Source organism: Dermacentor variabilis, chromosome 8, assembly GCF_050947875.1.
Source record: "Dermacentor variabilis isolate Ectoservices chromosome 8, ASM5094787v1, whole genome shotgun sequence".
NCBI classification, from domain to species: Eukaryota; Metazoa; Arthropoda; class Arachnida; order Ixodida; family Ixodidae; genus Dermacentor; species Dermacentor variabilis.
In genome coordinates, this window is record NC_134575.1 from 150,680,885 (window position 1) to 150,705,884 (window position 25,000).

The following is a 25,000-nucleotide window of genomic DNA, read 5'->3' on the forward strand; positions in this document are numbered from 1 at the left end:
TAGATGTATTCCCTTACCACTTCCAGTGCCTCGCTACCTATCGTAAACTGTTGTTCTCTTCCGACACTGTTAAACATTACTTTAGTTTTCTGCAGATTAATTTTTTGACCCGCCCTTCTGCTTTGCCTCTCCAGGTCAGTGAGCATGCATTGCAATTGGTCCCCTGAGTTACTAAGCAAGGCAATATCATCACCAATCAAGTTACTAAGGTATTCTCCATTTGCTTTTATCCCCAATTCCTCCCAATCCAGGTCTCTGAATACCTCCTGTAAACACGCTGTGAATAGCATTGGAGAGGTCGTATCTCCCTGCCTGACGCCCTTCTTTATTGGGATCTTGTTGCTTTCTTTATGGAGGACTACAGTGGCAGTGGAGCCGCTATAGATATCTTTCAGTATTTTTACATACGGCTCGTCTACACCCTGATTCCGTAATGCCTCCATGACTGCTGAGGTTTCGACAGAATCAAACGCTTTCTCATAATCAATGAAAGCTATATATAAGGGTTGGTTATATTCCGCACATTTTTCTTTCACCTGATTGATAGTGTGAATATGGTCTATTGTTGAGTAGCCTTTACAGAATCCTGCCTGGTCCTTTGGTTGACAGAAGCCTAAGGTGTTCCTGATTCTATTTGCGATTACCTTAGTAAATACTTTGTAAGCAACAGACAGTAAGCTGATCGGTCGATAATTTTTCAAGTTTTTGGCGTCCCCTTTCTTATAGATTAGGATTATGTTAGCGTACTTCTAAGATTCCGGTACGCTCGAGGTCATGAGGCATTGCGTATACAGGGTGGCCAGTTTCTCTAGAACAATCTGTCCACCATCCTTCAACAAATCTGCTGTTACCTGATCCTCCCCAGCTGCCTTCCTCCTTTACGTAACTCCCAAGGCTTTCTTTACTTCTTCCTACGTTACTTGTGGGATTTCAAATCCCTCTAGACTATTATCTCTTCCATTATCGTCGTGGAGGATGCTAGTACTGTATAAATCTCCATAGAACTCCTTAGCCACTTGAACTATCTCATCCATATTAGTAATGATATTGCCGTCTTTGTCTCTTAACGCATACATCTGATTCTTCCCTATTGCTAGTTTCTTCTTCACTGCTTTTAGGCTTCCTCCATTCCTGAGAGCATGTTCAATTCCATCCGTATTATACTTCCTTATGTCAGCTGTCTTACGCTTGTTGATTAACTTGGAAAGTTCTGCCAGTTCTATTCTACCTGTTGGGTTAGAGGCTTTCATACATTGGTGTTTCTTGATCAGATCTTTCCTCTCCTGCGACAGCTTACTGGTATCCTGTCTAACGAAGTTACCGACTTTTGTTGCACACTCTTTAATGATGCCCATAAGATTGTCATTCTTTGATTCAACACTAAGGTCCTCTTCCTGAGTTAAGGCCGAATACCTGTTCTGTAGCTTGATCCAGAATTCCTCTATTTTCCCTCTTACCGCTAACTCATTGATCAGCTTCTTATGTACCAGTTTCTCCCGTTCCCTCCTCAAGTCTAGGCAAATTCGAGATCTTACTATCTTATGGTCACTGCAGCGCACCTTGCCGAACACGTCCACATCTTGTATGATGCCAAGGTTAGCGCAGAGTATGAAGTCTATTTCAATTCCAGTCTCCCTATTTGGGCTCCTCCATGTCCACTTTCGGCTATCCCGCTTGCGGAAGAAGGTTTTCATTATCTGCATATTATTCCGTTCTGCAAACTCTGCTAATAACTCTTCCCTGCTATTCCTAGAACCTATGCCATATTCCCCCACTGATTTGTCTCCAGCCTGCGTCTTGCCTACCCAGGCATTGAAGTTGCCCATCACTATAGTGCATTTTGTTTTGACTTTAACCATCACCTATTCCACATCTTCATAAAAGCTTTCGACTTCCTGATCATCATGACTGGATGTAGGGGCGTAGACCTGTACGACCTTCAATTTGTACCTCTTATTAAGTTTTACTACAAGACCTGCCACCCTCTCATTAATGCTATGGAATTCTTCAATGTTACCTCCCTTTATCTGCTGACCTCATTGAGCATTTGCATGCAGCAGCTGTCATTCCGATGGAAGTGGTGCTGGAGCAGTTCTCCAACACTGAGAATGAGATCGAGTTCTGTGCTGAACTTACCAAGGACGAAATAGTTAGCCAGGTGCTGGAAGATGATTACTCACGCTATGGCAGTGAGAAGTAAGTGACTGCTGCCGACTAACTCTGAACGTGAGCGTGCTCAGTGCTTTCAGCTATTTACATCGAGAATGTCGCCTTCACTGACGTGCAAGCTGACCTATCGGTATGACAACGTAGTGCCCCACAGAAACAGGCTGACGAGTTGTTTAAGCCACTCGGTACAAAAAAGATGTTTTTTTGTGCGAATTCATTTCTTCGGACTGCCTGATTTTCCGTAGACAATCTCGACCTGTTGAGAGTGCCAAAAATCGGTTTGTGGCTGTAAAAAAATACGAAAGTAAAATGTAATGAAGTTAATACATTTCATCAGTGCAAATTTTTACAGAAGAATCTCGATATTAATCTGTTCAAATCGCCTGAAAAAAAAAGGAAAATCATCAAGAGGGAGGCGCCGATGAAATGACTGACTTGCAAAAAATTTCGTATTTAAAAATTTTTTTTTCTGGAATCTTAAAGAAGTTGTGGTCCTTGTCTTAAAAGGCTGGTGCTTTGTCCAGAGATGGTGGGCTAGTTTGGTTCAGTCATAGGGAGCTTTGAGCAAGCACTTCGCCACACAAAACATATTGTGGCTTGCCACTGATTTTCACAGGCTCGAACTTTGGGAAAGTCTTTGTACCCTCATAATTGGCCTGGGTCATACCAAATGCTAGTGTAACAAGGCTGTCAACAAGGACTTTGTCAACGCTACCGAGAGAAAGGTTTTCTGGTACGTACCAAGTGCCATGTGGTAGCAATGATGATTGCGGCTTCTTTTGATTAACATGGTGAAAACTGCTGCCTTACTTAGCACTGCGAAAGGTGTGATGCACCACACACTTCACTCTCAAATTCGACCTGCGCATGCGGGTTCGTGGACCCTAAAAGTAATTTAGTGAACCCCTTTTTAAGTATTGCTGCTGTAGAGAACAGAATCGTTAATCAGCACTACGTTGGCGTAGTATGTGTAGGCAGCACATGTCTAAACGTGCTAGGAAGGTTTGCGTTTGACAACAAACGTGCCCCAAATTGTGAGCGCTTATGTTCTTTGCACCGACGCCTTTGTTCCAACCATGCAAGCAGCACTTGGTTATCATTATCATCAGGAGCCTGTGCAAGAAGTCTCAGCAGTCCAGTACTTTCGGCTTCCAGTTAGCATGTCACTTTTTTGTGCGTGTTTTCAAGCAAGCATGACGTGATCATTGTTTGTATGCACATCCTGAACAGGCCCACACCACATAGCCAATGCCAGTGGCATGCTTCAAAGTGCTTAAAAATTGGTCTAAATGTTTTTGAGGGGCTGACGACTGTAACCCAACGATGCTGTCGGATGAAGTAGCTGCACTCTTTGATAGTTGTTCGAACAAAGAGGGCTTTAGTGGCCTTGACGGAAGTGCAATAAATGTTGGTTTCCTGCACAAGTTTTATTCTGCAAGAATTCGCAGCTTGTATTAATTTTGTTATACGAAATTTAGTGCCCCAATATGTGTAGGTGGGACCTTTCGGAATGTGTTTACAAGTGTGCATAATCACGTTTTATCACATTGAGTATGTGGGTGCACCTTATACACGATGTGCCTTATATATAATTTTTATTTATTTTTAATTTCCTACACAGACTTTGAAGGCCTGTAGGCAATACAGATTGGAGAGGTAACAAAGAAAAAATGCACACAGAATTATACAGTCAACGACTGATAATTCGGACTCCATGGGAAACGTAAATAAGTCCGAACTATTAAATGTCTGAAATTGTATCCAAAAAGCATAATTTCATTTACGTTTTAAGGCCCCTGTGCAAGGAGTAAGTCGTCAATTCGTTACTGCATGCGCTTCCACTTCTGTGCAACCAAGTACGCCTGCATTTCTGCCAGTGTTGTGCTGTACGACGATGCAAGGACTGCAAAGGCTCGAGGCAGATCTGCATGTGAAGGCTTTGGAGCCCTCGGCACATTATTATCATTCAAGTTAAAGTCACAGTTTGACGCTGGGAGAACTTGCTCAATTATTTCGTCATCGTTCAGTTTGGCACACGAAAACACTGCGCTGTAGTTGTCTGCAGTCTTCAAACGTAATCGTGGCAGAAATTCGCTTACTGCAGCCTGGCACATCATCAGTAATGTCTGCATTTGAGCTTGTATTGGTAGGCGGCAGTTCAGGCACTTCAGTTGTGGAGTCAGGCTCATTTGGACTGCAAGGGCACCGTTGGTGCCATTTGACTTGGCCTGTGGATAACTTCACGAGAAAGACTCCTTGGAGCCAGCTGAGTGCTGTCCGAAATGCCAACTAATGGCGAATTCGGCAAGTTGCACTGGTGCGCACCAGGGCACCCCAATGCGCTGTTTCATCCAATCATCGTCACGCCAGGGCACCCCGGTTTGCGCTGGTGCGATTTGCCGAATTTGCCACAAACAAACAAGCACAGAATCGCTGTACGCTGTCCGAAAGGCAAACTCGACAAACAGAATGGTGTAGGCTATGCACGGGGCTGCCGCAATAGCTGGAATAGAATGTGATGATCATGATGTTGATGCAACCTTTTCAGGCAAAGCCTCCAATGTTGGCATTTGCAATTAAATCTGAGGCATAGTGCTCCAACCAAGGCAAGGCCTCAGAGATTACCATCTAGCTTGTGATCTCTGAGGCCATACTTGATGTCTCGTCGGGGCTGCCAGAGAAGATAATAATGGCAGAGTCAGTGTACGCTACAGCAACGGACAGAGTTCGGATAATCGAATGTAGAGCTGGTGGCTGTTCGAAATATCGGTCGTCATTACACATGAAGTCTATGGGGCCGTTGGCGGTGCCGCGAACCTGTCCAAATTACTGAGCATGTCCAGATCATCAGTGTCCAATTTATTGGTCGGCGACTGTACGAAGAAAAAAATGTTCAGTGGTAGATTGGTGTTTTGAAAGGAGATGCTTCTGGGATAGAAGGATGGAAGTAGGAAGGTGGTTCCAGTTGTCCAGTGCAAAAAGGAGTCATGCTACTTGTTCGCTTGGTGGCTGGCATGCCAATTTTATATGCCTGGTGAGATCCTGATGTAACATAGAAAGATGGTGTGAACAGTTGTTTCTTCACTACACGGTTGGAATGGTAAACCTTGTGAAATGGGCTAAGGTGAGCACATTTCTGACATAATAAAATTTGGCGTATTCAGATTTTCTTTTTTCATGTATGTTACACTGGAATGGAAGGAATAGATCAAATAAAACCAACTGCTTGATTTTGAATCTTTTCAAGGGCAAGGGTTAGTAATGTTTGATATTTTTATCCGATGTGGTAAATGTGTATACTAGTTTTGAGTGAAGTAGGGTTTCATATAGTGTCAGTTTCACAGAAGTTGGTACCATGAAAACATTACCACCAAGGTACAGTCGAACCCACTTATAATAATATTCAAATGCCACGAAAATTCCACTGTATAACTGATAATTGTTAAAACCAGGTTGCATGAAAAAATCAAAATAGAGGGATCGCCGAGCTGAACTTAGCAAACTACAGTAGTGGGGAGGCCAGTGCCCCTCCCCACCGCCTTCCTGATTGTGCTCACTCGTTTAACGGCTTCCTGGGTGCTCCGATCACGTTTTGTACATTGCGTACAAAACATTTGTTCGCCCGGTTTCGGAGTACGCCTCCCCAGTTTAGAGCCCTCACCAACTGTACTTGTGAGATAAACTAGAAAAAATTCAGAGAACCGCGGTGCGTTTTGTTTGTTCGCGTTATCGGAGAGCCGATTCTGTAACACACATGTTGAAATGTTGCAACTTGGAATTGCTAGAAACACGACGAGAAAAACAACAAATGAAATTCTTTTTCAAGATAACCAGAAACCAAATAAGAATAAACAAAGAAACATACATTCGCCCCCCTTTAAAACACAGTGCACATTTAAGCCACAGTGCTAGTGTACAGCCTTATGAAACACGCCTTGATGGTTTTCAATACTCATTCTTTCCTTCGTGTATTAATATATGGAATGGCCTTCCGGACTGCACTGTAACAGCACAAAATGTTAACGAATTTTATACTCTATTAGAATTGTATTACAGGCAACGGGATAATTAAGAATTGATCATGCTTACTGTTATTCTGTGCATACTGTGTATATTTGTTGGCTCCCTGTAATTTGTGTTTGACGATGATGTATAACGTTGTATTGTCGGTGTTGAAATTTATATTTTTATTTTTTTCCTCTCCTGTAATGGGGGCCCTCAAGTGAGGGCTACAGTATTCCTAAATAAATAAATAAAATCAAAGTGTGTCCACCTTAAAGAAATTACTCAATCTTCCTTCTCTTGACATGCACAGGAAATTACCATGGTTGTCCTTCCATAGCCTTTACCATAGTAACATTGCATTGGCTCGAGCCCATATTCTTCCCGCTCCCCACATCTTGACCCGCACAGACCATGTTCATGAAGTAAAACCTATATTTGCCAGGACTAACGCTTATAAAAATTTGCCTCTAGTTTTATCTATTGCTGAATGGAACTCGCTACCTTCAAACATTGTCTCGCTTACAGAATCATCATCATTTCGTGCAGCACTGCTAACCTTTTAGGGTGTATCAACCTGTCCAAACCCACATTTGCCTGAATATTTACTTAAACAGTGTTTCCATGTGCTTGGCATTGTATCAAATTGATTCCGTTTCATCTGATATGTATCTGTGTAGGTCGCTTACCTAAATCATCATTTGATTGTATCCTTAAACTTGTGTTCTGATGGCTATTGGTTGTTCACATCGCGTTTTAGGCTCTTACGCATTTTTCACGCTACCAAATATTGTATAAACTCCGTTTCTCTTTTCTTTATTTCTTTTTTTTTTCTATCTTGTTTGTTTCTGCTCGACATTTAGATCAATTTCTTTTATTGTTCCTAATGCCTTCCTATATTATTTGCACTGTACACATTGCACTTATGCTTGAACTTTTTTGTCCCCCCCTCCCCCCCTGTGTAATGCCCTAACGGGCCCTTGGGGTACTCAAATAAATAAATAAATAAATAAATAAATAAATACAAATGTTCTAAAACCTGCTGACATGGATGAAAGAAGGAGTTACTTTCCAGAACAAGGGCGGTATTTTGTAGCGATGCCTTTTCCGATTCTATTCTTTTTCAGACTTTTCGCGCTTGGCCAGTGGTCAGAGCGACGGTCTGCCCACATTATCAACGGGATCGGGCAGCCGTGTGTGGTGGATGATAAGAATAGCATAGTATAAGGCATAAGGCATCGCTACAAAATAGCGGCCCAAGTCAGTTTCGCCCGAAAGGCAAAGCATCCATTGCGATAGCAGATTAGTGGAAAGCTACACGAAGTATCGATATTAGTTTTATTGGCCTTGTAAACATGTAAACATAGGCATACTAATTAAATTAACAAGCATAGTGTCATGCCCGCACAAGCCATTATCAATACCCTGCATCTCACTCAATGACCGTAGATACTTGCTGTCAAAACGTTGCAGTGAGGAAACGCTGCAGCAGCAGCGAGCAAATTGATCTTCGTGAGGAGCTCGCATCAACGCGAAGTACGTTGTGGAAAGACAGCGCAGTGCAGACTCAGTATTCATTGCAGAAGGCTTTTAAGAAGCAGCGGCAGTAGAGCGTGCCCCCCTTCCTTCTCTTCCCCCAAAGCCTTGGGCGTGGTGGAAGGTGTAGCACGTCCTTGCCACTTTCCATTGTTGTGTGCATGAGACTGAGCCGCGATCGCCGGCTCAGCCTCACACTCTTTTACTCGCACATACAGTGCAGCAACGATTTTATCACCCTTGGACTTCATACGGAACCTCATAGTGACACCGACGGCAGAAATGTGCCTGGAGTGTCAACATAATTGCTATTGTAATAAAATTGACAGGTGAAAATATATTGCTACACGTGTGCGGTATTTGATTGTTTGAATGAGGTGCGTGGGCGCCATCACTTGAGAAAAGAGGAGGAAGAACGAACTGGGCTCTCCGCGGTGCGTTTAACCGGTCAGCGCTGCAACCGCTGTTGTAAATATAATCTGTAAATAGTTGCTCACCTTACTGACTCGTCCTTCACGTAACAATATTACATGTTTTAAAAGTTTGCATGGATTGCTAGTCAATGAGATGGGGCGGTAGTTCTCGAGACGATGCACTTGACCTGGTTCATGGACTGGAACCACCTTTGCTATCTTCTAGTCAATACATGCCTGGTTATTCGACTTCTGTTAAAAGGGGATAAGGGTCCTAAAAGCTTTTTTTTTATTAATCAACTTGATAAAATTTGGCAAGAAGGGGCATCATTGAATGAAGATTTGAAATGTGCAAACAGATTTCAAATATCTCATCTACATAGAAAATATGGTGGAATGCCATATTCCAATTAGGCAATTTCTGACTGGTTTTATAGTAATTTGTTATACGTTATTTTCAGAAATTTCTCAAAGGTCCACCGCAAAGGGTAAAGCTAATAAAATTTTTATACAGGTATTAATTACAAGTAATTTTCGAGGTTGGAGATAATAAATTATCTTACTGTAATTAGCTTACTTACTACCTAAATACACATGTATCAAGGTTATCAAAAACAAAGAAGTTGACTTGCCATTTCAGCCTTGATAAAGTGGATATCCAGTGAAGCCTTTGCAAAACCACCACAACTGCTGTGTGCAATTCACTAAATGATGGTTCAGATGCTTGTTTCGAGTTTGTTCTTTATTGAAACATATACTGTTCTGTGTGTTGTATGGGTGATGTCATTGAATGTTTGTGCTGTTCGTTTCACTTTGCTGAGCGCTTGTAGCCTCTGCCTTATGCGGGTATGAGCCATCACATTTTTTGCTTTTGTGGGGGTATGAGCCATTGCTGACGATGATTGGTGCTTGTTTTGAGCTTGTTCTTTATTGAAATGTATGCTGTTTTATGCATTGCATGGGTGATTCCAATGAATATGTACACTGTTCGCTTCCAGGGTGTCTACCAACTGGGAAAATAGGTAATTCTTAGGGATTTCGAATAGTGTGGAAATGCTCAGAGAATAAGTGCTTCTATCAGGGAAAATTAGCGGTAATTTCACTGAAAGGGAACGAAAGTAGCAGTATTGCTGGCTCGAGTAACAGAGAGGAATCGTAATGAATCGTCTTTGATGCCGTGCCGTTGACTGGAGGAGTTGCCAGTGTACAGTCAGTGACATACTTCTTGGGCACCTGATTTACTGGATGCCCGATTTTTCAGACATATGGTAATTAGGATGGCTGTGCGGCATCACCACAAAACCCATGGTGTCAATCTGTAAAAATGTGTACAATTTCGGATGGAAGAGCCCTTCGCCGTCTGATTTTCCAGACTTTTTGCCGTGACTGCTGGTCCGAAATGACATTAATCAAAGCCACCACCGCCGCCAATGGACACTTTGTAAAAAAAAAAAAAGCTGCTGCGCATGTGGGAGTGCACTGCTTGCGAGTGCCCCCTATGCGGTTGGAAAGCTAGCAGATGACTCCCAACCTGGCTGGGCATTCCGGTGTGCTCAGGCAAGCTCCCGTGTCTGCATTTCGGGTTCCAGTGCACTGCGTCGTATATGGATGTAAAAATTATTATGGCAAGAATAACATCGTTTTTCTTTTTTAGTTGTTTTCGTCCGAGTAACAGTACCTACAAAAAAGAGTGTCATGGGTGAACGGCTTAAAGCAGTTGTACACGGACAGTATGGTGATCAAACGAGCACTCAGGTATTCAAATTTGCAGCGAGCACTTTATAACAGGTATACGTCATGAATTTTGGCCTGTAATGAGTCCTTTGTATTAATCTTTGCCTTTCTTCAATTTTAGGCCAGCCTTCAAACTTTTCTATTCACCCTGACTACCTGTCAGCTGTTTTCACAAACGCCCGAACTTCTGGTCAGGCTGCAGTGCAGCAGCATGGTTGTAGCATGGATAAAGAGGCATGCAACAGCACGTTAATGACAGCGAAGCATGATTTTGGTGTGGCATGTGCGCGATGGCATCGGCTAGTGGTTTCAGAGTGCGGTCTTATGCTCGGTGTACACTCCTAGCTCTTAGAATGCGGGCTCGCTTCACCGGCAAGATGCCGGCTTAAGCAATGCGTGTGTGTGTGTGTGCCAGCTAACACACGCACTTTCATTGCGAGAGGAAATGGAAACTAAGGGCAATATTTGCTAACGATTAATTGCTGGTGCTTCCAAGGGAAGGGAAGCGTAGCAGGGGACAGCAGAAAGTGAGGTGGGCGGATCAGATTAAAGGGACACTAAAGGTTACCAGAAAGTCAAGTTAAAGTGGTAGAGCAATGTTCTAGAACGTCTAAGGCGTCAATATAATCGCGAACAGAGCTTTAGTAACCGAGAAATTGAGGTAAATGCATGACACGATTTGAGACCCCCCAGCGACATTCCGGTACTAGCCCGATGACGAAAGGACTCCTCATAATTTGTGTTACTAATACTCAACTACTCTTATTAAAAATATCATTTCATTCGATTATAAGACAGAAAAAAATGCTACTTGTCTACGTCTATTCGATTCTAAGAAAAACTAACATTTTGACGTTACCCTTCAGTAATATGGGTGTTCGAAACGTTTCGTTTTCGCTCGACTCTGCGCGCTCGACTCTGCGCCGCGCACGCTTTGGAGTTTCAGTAGTTTCGTTATCGCGTCGTGCTGTGAGGGTTCTGCTGGCTCGCGAAACTTTCATTTGGAACAAGCAGCGAGAATGCCACGTCCATGTGATGTCGTGGGAAGCCCTCGTTGCTTTCCCGCTCCGGAGAGCCGGTGTCGAGGCCGCCGTCGTAGTACGCAACGACGCCGGCAGTGCGAGCCCTCAGCAGCAGGTCGCGCTCGTCGGTGCTCAAATCGCTGAAGTTGAGCCCACCATCGCGAGCCAATCTGTCGGTGGTCCATTGCGACGAGCGTCGAAGTTAGCGTCATAGAATGAAGTACCAGCTTATGGGCGTCTTGCGCTGGAGTTTGAGGTATAGTAGCGGCGCCTGGTGGCGGTGCGGGAAACGACATCTGGGTCGTGCCAGCTTAGGTCGTATTGAGCCCTGGCTGTAGCGAAGCACGTTTCTAGGCCGAGTTTTGCGTCGATTCGCACATTTTTATGCCCTGTTGCGAGTGCGAAAAGGCTCGTCGCTTCTCATAGACCACGCCGACGACGCTGCGAGCTCGCCGCAGCCTAGTTTAACGAAAACGGACTCTCCGTGTGCCGTGGGACGTAATGCGGGACGTAATTCGTTTCTCCTTCCGCTAGCCACCATACTCCCGCTTTCGCTCTGCTGTCGGCTCTGTCTTGGCTCTGTTTCTGGCCGCACGTTCGCGTTTTGCGCAGAAAAGCCGTAGCGCCGTCTGCGGACGCCGTTCTACTCACCGATGGCGCAACGTCACTATGAGACCATGATGTCAGTTCTCCTCGATCGGAGGGCGGGCGATTTGAACTGCGCTAGAGGTACGCGGACGCTTCAGAATGCATTTTCTCTTAAAATAAGTCTCTCCTTGGCACGAAACAAGCGTTTCGAGGTTTCTGTGATGGTATTTCAACAGTCCACGTTGACTTAATTGTAACCTTTAGTGTCCCTTTAAGAAGTTTGCAGGGACAACATGGCCACAATTAGTATATGACCGGGGTAGTTGGAGAAGTATGGGAGAGGCCTTTACCCTGCAGTGGGCGTAACCAGGCTGCTGCTGCTGCTGATGATTTTGAAAATCACGTACCGTCTAGCACATTGCTGCACATTCGATAGCACATATATTGACTACTTGATGCGACAATTTATATCACACAAATGCAATCTGTTCGAAAATATGGCGAAAAGTCTGCAGTCATTCTATGCTGCCACTCGAAGTGCGAGCTAAGTGAGTGATACAAAGCTAAGGCTAGCCGACGGAATGCAGCCTGCTTCGACAGCTGATGATGCGACACGTTGTGCGTGTTCGCATCTACCTAAACCACTCGAGTTCATCCCTAGGCTTCATTTTAGGTTTGTTTTAATGCATGCATGTAATAGTTTGCACAGTAGTAAATGTGCATTGTAATGCATATAGTTCAGCTCCTACAACATTGCAGGAAGAGAAAAGCAAGAGTGAATCTACCGATATAAAATCCAATCGGGCTGGCGCAAGCTGCCCAAACAAGACTCACCTGCAGGCTACTGGCGCCCAGATTGAGCATAACGTTCTTCACATAACCCTCTTCTTTAAATGCCCATCCAGGATGGGCCTTACACACGATCGTGGTTGTTTAGTGCAGGGAGCTCTACACCTTTCACTGGCGGTCGAGCATCTCAAAAAGTCGTAAATGCATACCGTGTCCAAAAAAATAAAGCGGAAAGCATTCTTCCTCTATCATTCTGACATGACGTAAGATGACTGAACAAACAACGCAAGCTGAATTTCATGCGATCAAACTCAATGGCACAGGTAGCAACAAGGCGACAACAGGAAATGTTTTCCACGCAAATACTCTCACACCCAGTGCACTGAACGCTTCCTCAGGCCTACGGCAGCGGGTGCTCACTTTTCTATAAAGTGTCCATGATTATCTCGCTGCCTCGAACCGGCGCTCTCGCACGCAGATCTGCTGGCAGCTGTAGCCACCACCGCTGCGGCAATGCTGGGCCTAGCTCCTTCGATGTTCACTGTTGAGCTTCTTGCCGTTTGATGCCGTGTTTTTCATCAAAAGGATTCACTGCTGTCAGCAATGGTACCGACTCCGCCTTTGTGATTATTGCAGTCGGCTTTGCAGCTTGGAAAGCACAATTTGTTGCATAATGCCGATTTCCGAAAGTCATCTTCGCCTCAGTACAGCAGCGTTACGCGGTGAAGCATACGCGAAGTCTTGCTGTGAAGCATAACAAGCATGGGAAAGGGCAATTGTCACGGGACACAGTGTGTATTCCTTAACTCTTTCAGGGTCGATTTTCTACGCCATTTGCGGCCGCCCAAGGTTCATTTTTTTTTATTGCAGATGCCAATTCTTCTTAAGAAAGGGGGGGGGGCCTATTTAGAAAAAAATTTACCGTAATTTTTCTAGGGTGACCCTAACGTGATAAAAAATATTTTGTGTTTATATATGTACTCTTCATTCATGAATAACAACAATAAAAAAAGGGAATAACCTTATAAGAATTAAAAATTTAATGCATTGTTATACACATAGTTCTAGGCTTTGAAAATTCTCACACGAGAATATTTGGCAAGACTCAAATGTTCCTGCTCTTATACTAATATATACGTCCATAGCGTAATCGAACTGCATAGGTGCGCACACTCAAGAAAACTGTGTGGTTGTGTTCCCATCAAAAAAGCAAAACGTGTGGCAAACTTCCAGTAATCTTCATCTTATTGCCAACCAGAGGCAATTAGTTTTCGCGAGTCTCTAAAAAAAAAAAGGAATGGGAATGGAAATGCATGTATGGCGGCATCCTTCCATGCGCACCCCTGTGAGCACTAAATGAGCGAGAAACAAGTGGTCACCCTTTGAGCAATTAGTAACGAGATAGCCATCAGTTTTGCAAGCGCAAGAAGCGTAAACCACCTGCGGAACGAAACCCAAACTGCTGCCCGGCCGTGCGCACGCCAATGCGCGAATGGTAGTATATAGACGCGCTGGAGCAAACTAGCTCTAAAACAAACCATGCAAGGAAAACCGAGAGAGGGACGTGTGTGAAAAAATTCCCTGTATTCCCACATAGTGGCAGCACATGACAGAAAAGAAAAAGTTAGGAAATTGGCGCGCTTTTTAAACGTACAGACAGCGCCGTAAATGAACGGCACCGACCATTTTGGACTTGTTCGTGGCACTGTACATTTATGTCACTGACCCTCAAAGGGTTAATTATACACGCATGCATCTACCGTCCCCTGTTTCAGTATGAGCACTGATATGCCTAATAAGTGTTCTGGCAGGCCTTCAAAGTGTAAAAGTGTTTATTGCCACGAGTAGTTGGGCCGACTGTCAGTGCAGGGCATGGACTCTCAGCATGAGCAGCATCCCCCGAGAAGAGCGCTCGAGAGCTTGACCCAATAAAAGCGCTGGAGAGGATGGCGCACTATAGTATTCGTCTTTGCTACAAAAGTGTTTTCAGATGTGCCTGTGGCGATTTGAGCCCGTAAAGGGCCCCTGATCAGGCCCCATATCAAATTTCGATTATATGCTAGAAGTTGTTATATGCGAGAATTGTTCAGATTGGTTATTTAATAACCAAGATAGAAATATTTCAGTGCCACGAACCCATGATTTCAGGAGGCGAACGACACTGCCACAAGAGGCACTCTCTCCAATTGCCCCATTTAGCCTCTGCAAGCGAAACTCTTTCCCTGTGTTCTCCCGTGCTGGAGCTTGAGGATCGCGTGACTCATATGTCAGGGGCCCCGTCTTCATTTGTTTTCCCCTCACTTTTTTGCTGTACGGTGCACTTCTGCTCATGATATTGCATGCAAACTGTTGCGTTTGTCTCGTTTTGCACGGCGCACGATTTTGTATGCTGTGCATGAGAACACGAGACTAGCGCTTCAAGTCAGTGCTACATGAATACTGAAGCAGACACAAGCGGATCACAGAGCATGATCGCGTACTAGAACACGGTAAAAAATGACAGTTTCATTGTCTGTGTGCACGACTGAACGATGTAGGAACAAGCAGACGAAAGAGAAGTACATCTCTCGCTGCAGTGCAAAGTAAAACAAAAACACGTAGCCATTCGGTTTGTGTGTTTTATCATTTAGCTAAACTTTAATTAGTCAATTGAAGCAACAGGGTACACTAATAACTGATGCTGCCTTAAATAATTCTCCAATTCACGTGCCACTATGAGCGACGTTACAGCACTACCATGTATGTAGGCGAACTTTAGTGATATACGTCGACTTTCCGGCTGGGAGCGCAGCGCCCACGAGGTGCAGGGCAAATGGTGGCTAGGAAACCTTAAAAATCGGACGTTGACTGTACAGCTGACCAAGAGGATGCTTCAAATGGTCCGTGGGGCGAACGCATGGCGGAAGGAGAATGAGAACAGAAAGGATCGACACATGGAGGAATGAACAGGAAAGGAAGCATGCTGCTGCTTCTTTGAAAGAGCTCGAGCTCAAAACACAGTGTTGGCTCATGCCGAGATGCAGGTGTTTCTCAACCGAACCAAAATAAACTCTTTAAAGCAGTGAAATGCAACACTGAGGCATTGTGCACGAGCTGAGAGTGTGTCAAGACAGTTGAGGGTGACTTATCAGCTGCTGAGAGAGAATCTCACTTGTGAAAAATTTCGGGCTTAATTCCACTGAGCTTGCTATCAGTTGATAGAAATAGCTCATATTCGAAAATATTTGCTGCTATGTGGATCTTCTTTTCATTTGTATTCGGAAATGTTAGACTAAATTTAGAATGGGGTTTACCATTTTTTTTTCGAAGATATTTTATTCATTGTGCATTTTACTAACCGCCTTCCCTCTGTTTCTTTTTTTATTTAAATAATATAAACACTACTCCTTACTATTCAAACTTGATTAAGCTGTATTTTTATTTTTTAACATGCCTACTAGAGAGTCACAGCATTGGGCAACAGGGTGTCAGCCCGCCTTGACATAAAACAAAGTTCTTTTTCACTTGAGGAGTTTTGCAAGGGCACCCAGAGAAAACCTGGAAAGCTCTGGGAATTTGGAAATGTCAACTTGGTAGACACCCTGGTTTCACTTTTCTGTGTGCTTGTAGCTTCTGCATTTTGAGGGGATGAGCTGTTGCTGATGATAAATTTCTGTTCATGGACGGACACAAAAAGGGCCGACTACTGAGAGGCTAACAGCTTCACCGAAAACGAAATCTTTACCTTATACCTGTAGTTGAGTTTTTACTGAGAACATTGATACTAAGTTTGTTTAAGTTCTTTCGTGGAGACATCCTCAAAACTTCCATAAGGCAGAGGCACATAAAAAAAAAAAAAGATGCTGAGAAAATTGCATTAAAAGTTTTGCAAGTGCTGGAAAGCTTATCTATCGAGCCTATAATAAAAACAAAGGCTTTAGAATGAAGCTCAGCTTGTGGTGAACACAATGAAACTGAATTTATTGAAACCGGTTCAGTGAAACGTCCTCCATCTCCAAAGGCCCCTCCATCAGATTTTTTTAAAAGATGGGCAAAAATTTCCTGCACGTATGTAACAGCGTTGATTTTCAGAGTATGAAAACGACACTTGTGCCGCAAAACTTGCCACGGTTGACGATATGTGCACAAGATCCATGTTGTATTCAACACGAATTGCGCATCATGCACACTATCCTGTATTGTTTGCGTTTCTAGGTGCTGCGCATGCACCGTCTCCACTAATTGTGACGTTATGGATGAACCTAGTCTCTAAATGGAGTTGGACTGCAAGAACCCGCGGCTGTGCAGAGAGTTGCTAGAGCAAGCACCAGTGCACTCTATGTGGTCCTGTATGGGTAGCCAAGTAAAATGGCATGTATGCAACACCTGCATTCTGCATTGTTGCGTAATCCATGACACCACGACACAGAGCGTTGCTTTGCTAGAGCTAAACTGCCAATGCAGTATGGGATTGCATGACACATCGAAGGATTTTATGGTCCGGTGCAATCCGATCACCAGCTCATCTGATCTTTACAAGAAAACGCTTCCTTTTTCTTGCCATATGATGAGATAATGGTTGTGATTTGCTTTCTGTATGCGAGTCCAGTTTTAAACTTCTTATTAAATCAAGCATTGAATAACTGCTGCTTGCAATCATGGTGTCTTCAACACAGAAACAGCATATCAACCTTAAAGCAGGCCTAGCAGCGCAGGCCTAGCAATGCCACCGGCAGCAATGTTGCACTGTTGCTCTAGCAACAGCCAATCATAAGGCGCCTCTCAGCGTGCTGGCACTATGAGCCAATAGCAGGGCTACTTGCAATGTATACTTTGTCTGACCAGCCCCTGGTGCTTGATCCTTTTCTATGTGGCCATTGTAGGTCAGGAGGGCGGGAATGAAAAGACAAAACTTTGAGCTTTCGAACAATAACAAGATGGCAGCACTCATTGGCAGGGAAGACTAAAGATGGCTTGGTGAAATCTGGTGTTTCTGTGCGATTATAGGCTCCTTTCTTACCATCCGGGTTGACAAAATAATGGCTACATTATGACCACAGGAGTACACATTCTCTGTTGTGTACAAATCTGGCAAGTTACACACTGACGCTGACTGCCTATCCTGTCACCCCATAGAACCATCTGACTCCTCTGGAACAGAACCCGACACCTACGTCTTAGCAATCACAGACTTCATCCATGTGGCCGACGAACAACGTAGAGATCCATCGTTGCTCTTTCTTGTTTACTGTCTGCAATCGGGCACCCTCAACTCCTCACTCAACATGTTCTTGGTTTAGGATAACATTCTTTACTACCACAACATGCACCCCCGACGGCGCAGAACTCCTGCTAGTTGTCCTGCGTCGTCTACGTATAGGTGTCCTCGTCCAGTTTCATGACGCCCCAACTTTTGGGCACTTAGATGTGTCCAGAACTTATGATCGCATATGACGACGTTTCTTCAGGAAGGGCCTTTATAGTTTCGTTCACCACTACGTAACATCTTGTGACCTGTGTCAGCAGCTCAAGAAACCTGTGACTCAACCTGCTGGTCTCCTTCAGCCAGTTGACATTCCAACGAAACCGTTTTATCGAGTGGGCCTGCACTTGCTCGGCCCCTTTCTAATTTCCATGAAAGCCAACTAATGGGTTGCAGTTGCTACAGATTATACCACGCGATATGCACTTATTCAAGTGTTGCCAACCAGCTGCGCCACGGATGTGGCAGACTTCCTACTGTACGACGTCATCCTCCAACATGGTACTCCACGTCACCTAGTCACAGATCGCGGTCGGTACTTCCTGTCTCGTGTGGTTGACGATCTACTTCAATCATGTGCTACTCATCACAACTTCACCAGCTCATATCCCTATCACGCTTGAACCCTATTATGGGGTTGCTCAGGTGACAACAATAAGAGGTCTCCGTGTGCCATGCGGCTTGCCGCACCAGTGTACATTCCAATGCAGGTAACTGAAAAGCTCCCAGGAAACATGATTTGCTAGCCTTTGTGCTCCTAAAATTTTTTGTGGTGTGATTTCTGAAGCATTGTTTACCCGGCACCCTAGATTGCCTTTACAAAATAAAGAACTGCAATATAACTCGACCAGAAGAGCTATCAACATGGTTAAAACAGCCTGACAGTGGCCGCAAATATGCCAGAATCAACCAGATCCATGCAATGTGTTGAAAGAATATGCGCAATCTTAGGTCTCGAGTGGTGCCTGTGCAAGGGCACTTTGCCGACACAAGTGAGCTGAAACATTAGCTGCTCTTTGCAACAGCAATTTTATTTTCTGAAGTAATACAGCACGCGATGTGCGGCGTTGGCCAGACAGCTTGCCGGTGAGAATCGTATTCATGGGAGGACCATGTGAATTAGGGGTAGCTGGCACACGTTAGAGAATTAAAAAGAACACCTTCCTTTTCTTAGTCAGCACGTACTGTTTTCTTGATGCATACTAGGTCAACTTCCACCAGAATGTTAGTTACCAAGCATGATAATCTTAGAAGACATTCAAACAGGATAACTTTAGTGTGCATGCATGAAGAAATAGTTGACTTCAGCTATTCACAACAGCTGACCGACTCGAATATGCACCTTTCATTCAGATCCCACTTTTGAGTTTGTCGCCGTGCACTAACCGGAAAAAAAAATTTTCTGAACATACATGCAACGAAGCTGATGTCATCAACTCCTTTCTGTTTATGCTGGCAATCCGAAGTGGGCACTTGTCCACGAAGTCACTGCGGCTGAAGAAACACTTCACATTTTCTTCTGAAAGTTATTTTTGCAGCTGAATACAGCACCATGGTAGCCCTTTGACGTTTCAGTCATCTGACATCGTAGCAAGCACAGACAGAACACTTTAGAATCAGACTAATTTGCAATAAAACCACTACTGTTCCAAGCTCCTAATGGGAGAAATGGCGATCTGCACGCACCAGTACAAGGAGGAGAGTGGCGGGGTGTGCTGGTTCTAGGCTACATTCCTTCTCACCAATTAAACAATCTATACATAGTTTGGACTCAAGGGCACGACTCCCTGGTGGGGTACATGGCAGCACATGCCGCAGCCTCAGAACTCGCTTTCCCAGCCAACCCACTGGGAGTCCACACCGCGGAGGGCCTGGACGAAGGCATACCTAGACGATATACCGAAATTGTGGCACTTTACAGACTTGGCAGATGGTTTCTTCCATCGCACCCCAAATTGATGAAAGGAAAAAGAAATGGGATTTTACGCGCCAAAACTACGTTGTGACTATGAGGCACACTATAGTGGGGGACTCCTGAAATTTAGACCACCTCGGACTCTTTTACATGCACCTAAATCTAAGTACATGGGTGTTTTTGCATCTCACCCCTATCAACATACAGCCACCGTGGCCGGGATTCAGTCCCATGACCTCGTGCTTAGCAGCCCAACACCATAGCCACTAAGCTACCACGGTGGGTGCAAATTGATACAGGATGCCATTGTGCGGAGAAGACTAAAGACAAACACATTTACACATAGGACACTGTTCCACGAGATGTATCCAACATGCTATGACTACGCCTGCAAAGAATGCTCCACGCCATGTACTCTCTAGCATATGGTATTGCAGTGCGCGCACATGATACTGCTTCCCATCCCGCAACGCTCTGCCTCGGAGCAGTGGGAGGACCAGATTTGACTGATCGACAGAGTGCGATGAGCACTGAGGGGCCATGGCATCCTGGACTGCAGGCGCCGCTCACCTGAGGACGACCACTGCAGGGCAAAGGCCTCTCCTATACTTCTCCAACTACCCCGGTCATGTGCTAATTGGCCATGTTGTCCCTGTAAACTTCTTAGTCTCATCCGCCCACCTAACTTTCTGCCACCCCCTGCTACGCTTCCCTTCTCTTGGAATCCAGTCCGTAACCCTTAATGACCATCAGTTATCTTCCCTCCTCATTACATGTCCTGCCCATGCCCATTTCTTTTTCTTGATTTCAACTAAAATGTCATTAACTTGCGTTTGTTCCCTCACCCAATCTGCTCTTTTCTTATCCCTTAACGTTATACCGATCGTTCTTCTTTCCATAGCTCATTGCGTCGTCCTCAATTTAAGTATACAACCCTTTTCATAAGCCTCCAGGTTTCTGCCCTGTAGGTGAGTACTGATAAGACACAGCTGTTATACACTTTTCTCTTGAGGGATAAGGGCAACCTGAGGGGGGGGGGGGGGGGGGAGGCTGTTCATGATCTGAGTATGCCTGCCAAACGCACCCCAGCCCATTCTTATTCTTCTGATTATGTCAGTCTCATGATCCGGATCCGCGACCACTACCTGCCCTAAGTAGATGTATTCCCTTACCACTTCCAGTGCCTCGCTACCTATCGTAAACTGTTGTTCTCTTCCGACACTGTTAAACATTACTTTAGTTTTCTGCAGATTAATTTTTTGACCCGCCCTTCTGCTTTGCCTCTCCAGGTCAGTGAGCATGCATTGCAATTGGTCCCCTGAGTTACTAAGCAAGGCAATATCATCACCAATCAAGTTACTAAGGTATTCTCCATTTGCTTTTATCCCCAATTCCTCCCAATCCAGGTCTCTGAATACCTCCTGTAAACACGCTGTGAATAGCATTGGAGAGGTCGTATCTCCCTGCCTGACGCCCTTCTTTATTGGGATCTTGTTGCTTTCTTTATGGAGGACTACGGTGGCAGTGGAGCCGCTATAGATATCTTTCAGTATTTTTACATACGGCTCGTCTACACCCTGATTCCGTAATGCCTCCATGACTGCTGAGGTTTCGACAGAATCAAACGCTTTCTCATAATCAATGAAAGCTATATATAAGGGTTGGTTATATTCCGCACATTTTTCTTTCACCTGATTGATAGTGTGAATATGGTCTATTGTTGAGTAGCCTTTACAGAATCCTGCCTGGTCCTTTGGTTGACAGAAGCCTAAGGTGTTCCTGATTCTATTTGCGATTACCTTAGTAAATACTTTGTAAGCAACAGACAGTAAGCTGATCGGTCGATAATTTTTCAAGTTTTTGGCGTCCCCTTTCTTATAGATTAGGATTATGTTAGCGTACTTCTAAGATTCCGGTACGCTCGAGGTCATGAGGCATTGCGTATACAGGGTGGCCAGTTTCTCTAGAACAATCTGTCCACCATCCTTCAACAAATCTGCTGTTACCTGATCCTCCCCAGCTGCCTTCCTCCTTTACGTAACTCCCAAGGCTTTCTTTACTTCTTCCTACGTTACTTGTGGGATTTCAAATCCCTCTAGACTATTATCTCTTCCATTATCGTCGTGGAGGATGCTAGTACTGTATAAATCTCCATAGAACTCCTTAGCCACTTGAACTATCTCATCCATATTAGTAATGATATTGCCGTCTTTGTCTCTTAACGCATACATCTGATTCTTCCCTATTGCTAGTTTCTTCTTCACTGCTTTTAGGCTTCCTCCATTCCTGAGAGCATGTTCAATTCCATCCGTATTATACTTCCTTATGTCAGCTGTCTTACGCTTGTTGATTAACTTGGAAAGTTCTGCCAGTTCTATTCTACCTGTTGGGTTAGAGGCTTTCATACATTGGTGTTTCTTGATCAGATCTTTCCTCTCCTGCGACAGCTTACTGGTATCCTGTCTAACGAAGTTACCGACTTTTGTTGCACACTCTTTAATGATGCCCATAAGATTGTCATTCTTTGATTCAACACTAAGGTCCTCTTCCTGAGTTAAGGCCGAATACCTGTTCTGTAGCTTGATCCAGAATTCCTCTATTTTCCCTCTTACCGCTAACTCATTGATCAGCTTCTTATGTACCAGTTTCTCCCGTTCCCTCCTCAAGTCTAGGCAAATTCGAGATCTTACTATCTTATGGTCACTGCAGCGCACCTTGCCGAACACGTCCACATCTTGTATGATGCCAAGGTTAGCGCAGAGTATGAAGTCTATTTCAATTCCAGTCTCCCTATTTGGGCTCCTCCATGTCCACTTTCGGCTATCCCGCTTGCGGAAGAAGGTTTTCATTATCTGCATATTATTCCGTTCTGCAAACTCTGCTAATAACTCTTCCCTGCTATTCCTAGAACCTATGCCATATTCCCCCACTGATTTGTCTCCAGCCTGCGTCTTGCCTACCCAGGCATTGAAGTTGCCCATCACTATAGTGCATTTTGTTTTGACTTTAACCATCACCTATTCCACATCTTCATAAAAGCTTTCGACTTCCTGATCATCATGACTGGATGTAGGGGCGTAGACCTGTACGACCTTCAATTTGTACCTCTTATTAAGTTTTACTACAAGACCTGCCACCCTCTCATTAATGCTATGGAATTCTTCAATGTTACCTCCCTTTATCTGCTGACCTCATTGAGCATTTGCATGCAGCAGCTGTCATTCCGATGGAAGTGGTGCTGGAGCAGTTCTCCAACACTGAGAATGAGATCGAGTTCTGTGCTGAACTTACCAAGGACGAAATAGTTAGCCAGGTGCTGGAAGATGATTACTCACGCTATGGCAGTGAGAAGTAAGTGACTGCTGCCGACTAACTCTGAACGTGAGCGTGCTCAGTGCTTTCAGCTATTTACATCGAGAATGTCGCCTTCACTGACGTGCAAGCTGACCTATCGGTATGACAACGTAGTGCCCCACAGAAACAGGCTGACGAGTTGTTTAAGCCACTCGGTACAAAAAAGATGTTTTTTTGTGCGAATTCATTTCTTCGGACTGCCTGATTTTCCGTAGACAATCTCGACCTGTTGAGAGTGCCAAAAATCGGTTTGTGGCTGTAAAAAAATACGAAAGTAAAATGTAATGAAGTTAATACATTTCATCAGTGCAAATTTTTACAGAAGAATCTCGATATTAATCTGTTCAAATCGCCTGAAAAAAAAAGGAAAATCATCAAGAGGGAGGCGCCGATGAAATGACTGACTTGCAAAAAATTTCGTATTTAAAAATTTTTTTTTCTGGAATCTTAAAGAAGTTGTGGTCCTTGTCTTAAAAGGCTGGTGCTTTGTCCAGAGATGGTGGGCTAGTTTGGTTCAGTCATAGGGAGCTTTGAGCAAGCACTTCGCCACACAAAACATATTGTGGCTTGCCACTGATTTTCACAGGCTCGAACTTTGGGAAAGTCTTTGTACCCTCATAATTGGCCTGGGTCATACCAAATGCTAGTGTAACAAGGCTGTCAACAAGGACTTTGTCAACGCTACCGAGAGAAAGGTTTTCTGGTACGTACCAAGTGCCATGTGGTAGCAATGATGATTGCGGCTTCTTTTGATTAACATGGTGAAAACTGCTGCCTTACTTAGCACTGCGAAAGGTGTGATGCACCACACACTTCACTCTCAAATTCGACCTGCGCATGCGGGTTCGTGGACCCTAAAAGTAATTTAGTGAACCCCTTTTTAAGTATTGCTGCTGTAGAGAACAGAATCGTTAATCAGCACTACGTTGGCGTAGTATGTGTAGGCAGCACATGTCTAAACGTGCTAGGAAGGTTTGCGTTTGACAACAAACGTGCCCCAAATTGTGAGCGCTTATGTTCTTTGCACCGACGCCTTTGTTTTAACCATGCAAGCAGCACTTGGTTATCATTATCATCAGGAGCCTGTGCAAGAAGTCTCAGCAGTCCAGTACTTTCGGCTTCCAGTTAGCATGTCACTTTTTTGTGCGTGTTTTCAAGCAAGCATGACGTGATCATTGTTTGTATGCACATCCTGAACAGGCCCACACCACATAGCCAATGCCAGTGGCATGCTTCAAAGTGCTTAAAAATTGGTCTAAATGTTTTTGAGGGGCTGACGACTGTAACCCAACGATGCTGTCGGATGAAGTAGCTGCACTCTTTGATAGTTGTTCGAACAAAGAGGGCTTTAGTGGCCTTGACGGAAGTGCAATAAATGTTGGTTTCCTGCACAAGTTTTATTCTGCAAGAATTCGCAGCTTGTATTAATTTTGTTATACGAAATTTAGTGCCCCAATATGTGTAGGTGGGACCTTTCGGAATGTGTTTACAAGTGTGCATAATCACGTTTTATCACATTGAGTATGTGGGTGCACCTTATACACGATGTGCCTTATATATAATTTTTATTTATTTTTAATTTGCTACACAGACTTTGAAGGCCTGTAGGCAATACAGATTGGAGAGGTAACAAAGAAAAAATGCACACAGAATTATACAGTCAACGACTGATAATTCGGACTTTTTGCATCTCACCCCTATCAACATACAGCCACCGTGGCCAGGATTCAGTCCCATGACCTCGTGCTTAGCAGCCCAACACCATAGCCACTAAGCTACCACGGTGGGTGCAAATTGATACAGGATGCCATTGTGCGGAGAAGACTAAAGACAAACACATTTACACATAGGACACTGTTCCACGAGATGTATCCAACATGCTATGACTACGCCTGCAAAGAATGCTCCACGCCATGTACTCTCTAGCATATGGTATTGCAGTGCGCGCACATGATACTGCTTCCCATCCCGCAACGCTCTGCCTCGGAGCAGTGGGAGGACCAGATTTGACTGATCGACAGAGTGCGATGAGCACTGAGGGGCCATGGCATCCTGGACTGCAGGCGCCGCCCACCTGAGGACGACCATCTTCGTCTGCTTTTTAAATAATTTATTACACATGAGCATATATGCCCCCACTTTGAAGATTTGCGATGCTCATGTATGAATTAAAATTGGCACAGCACCAAAAATGAGGTCAGTGGCGCAGCTCTCACAGGGGATGATGGATGACCTA

At 44.4% G+C, this 25,000-nt stretch overlaps 1 protein-coding gene across 2 annotated transcripts in view; it reads left to right on the top strand.

Moving 5' to 3' along the window:
• LOC142590670 (uncharacterized) overlaps positions 1-25,000 on the top strand; it is a 58,916-nt gene that overhangs the window by 22,662 nt on the left and 11,254 nt on the right. The window contains exon 4 of one of the 2 annotated variants that reach the window (XM_075703072.1): positions 2,786-8,606. The exons of the other annotated variant lie outside the window; for it this stretch is intronic. Within the exon in view, the coding sequence (XP_075559187.1) occupies positions 2,786-2,820 (35 nt within the window). The 3' untranslated portion in view covers positions 2,821-8,606. Of the gene's footprint in view, positions 1-2,785; positions 8,607-25,000 lie in introns of those variants that run through there. 2 annotated transcript variants of the gene reach the window in all.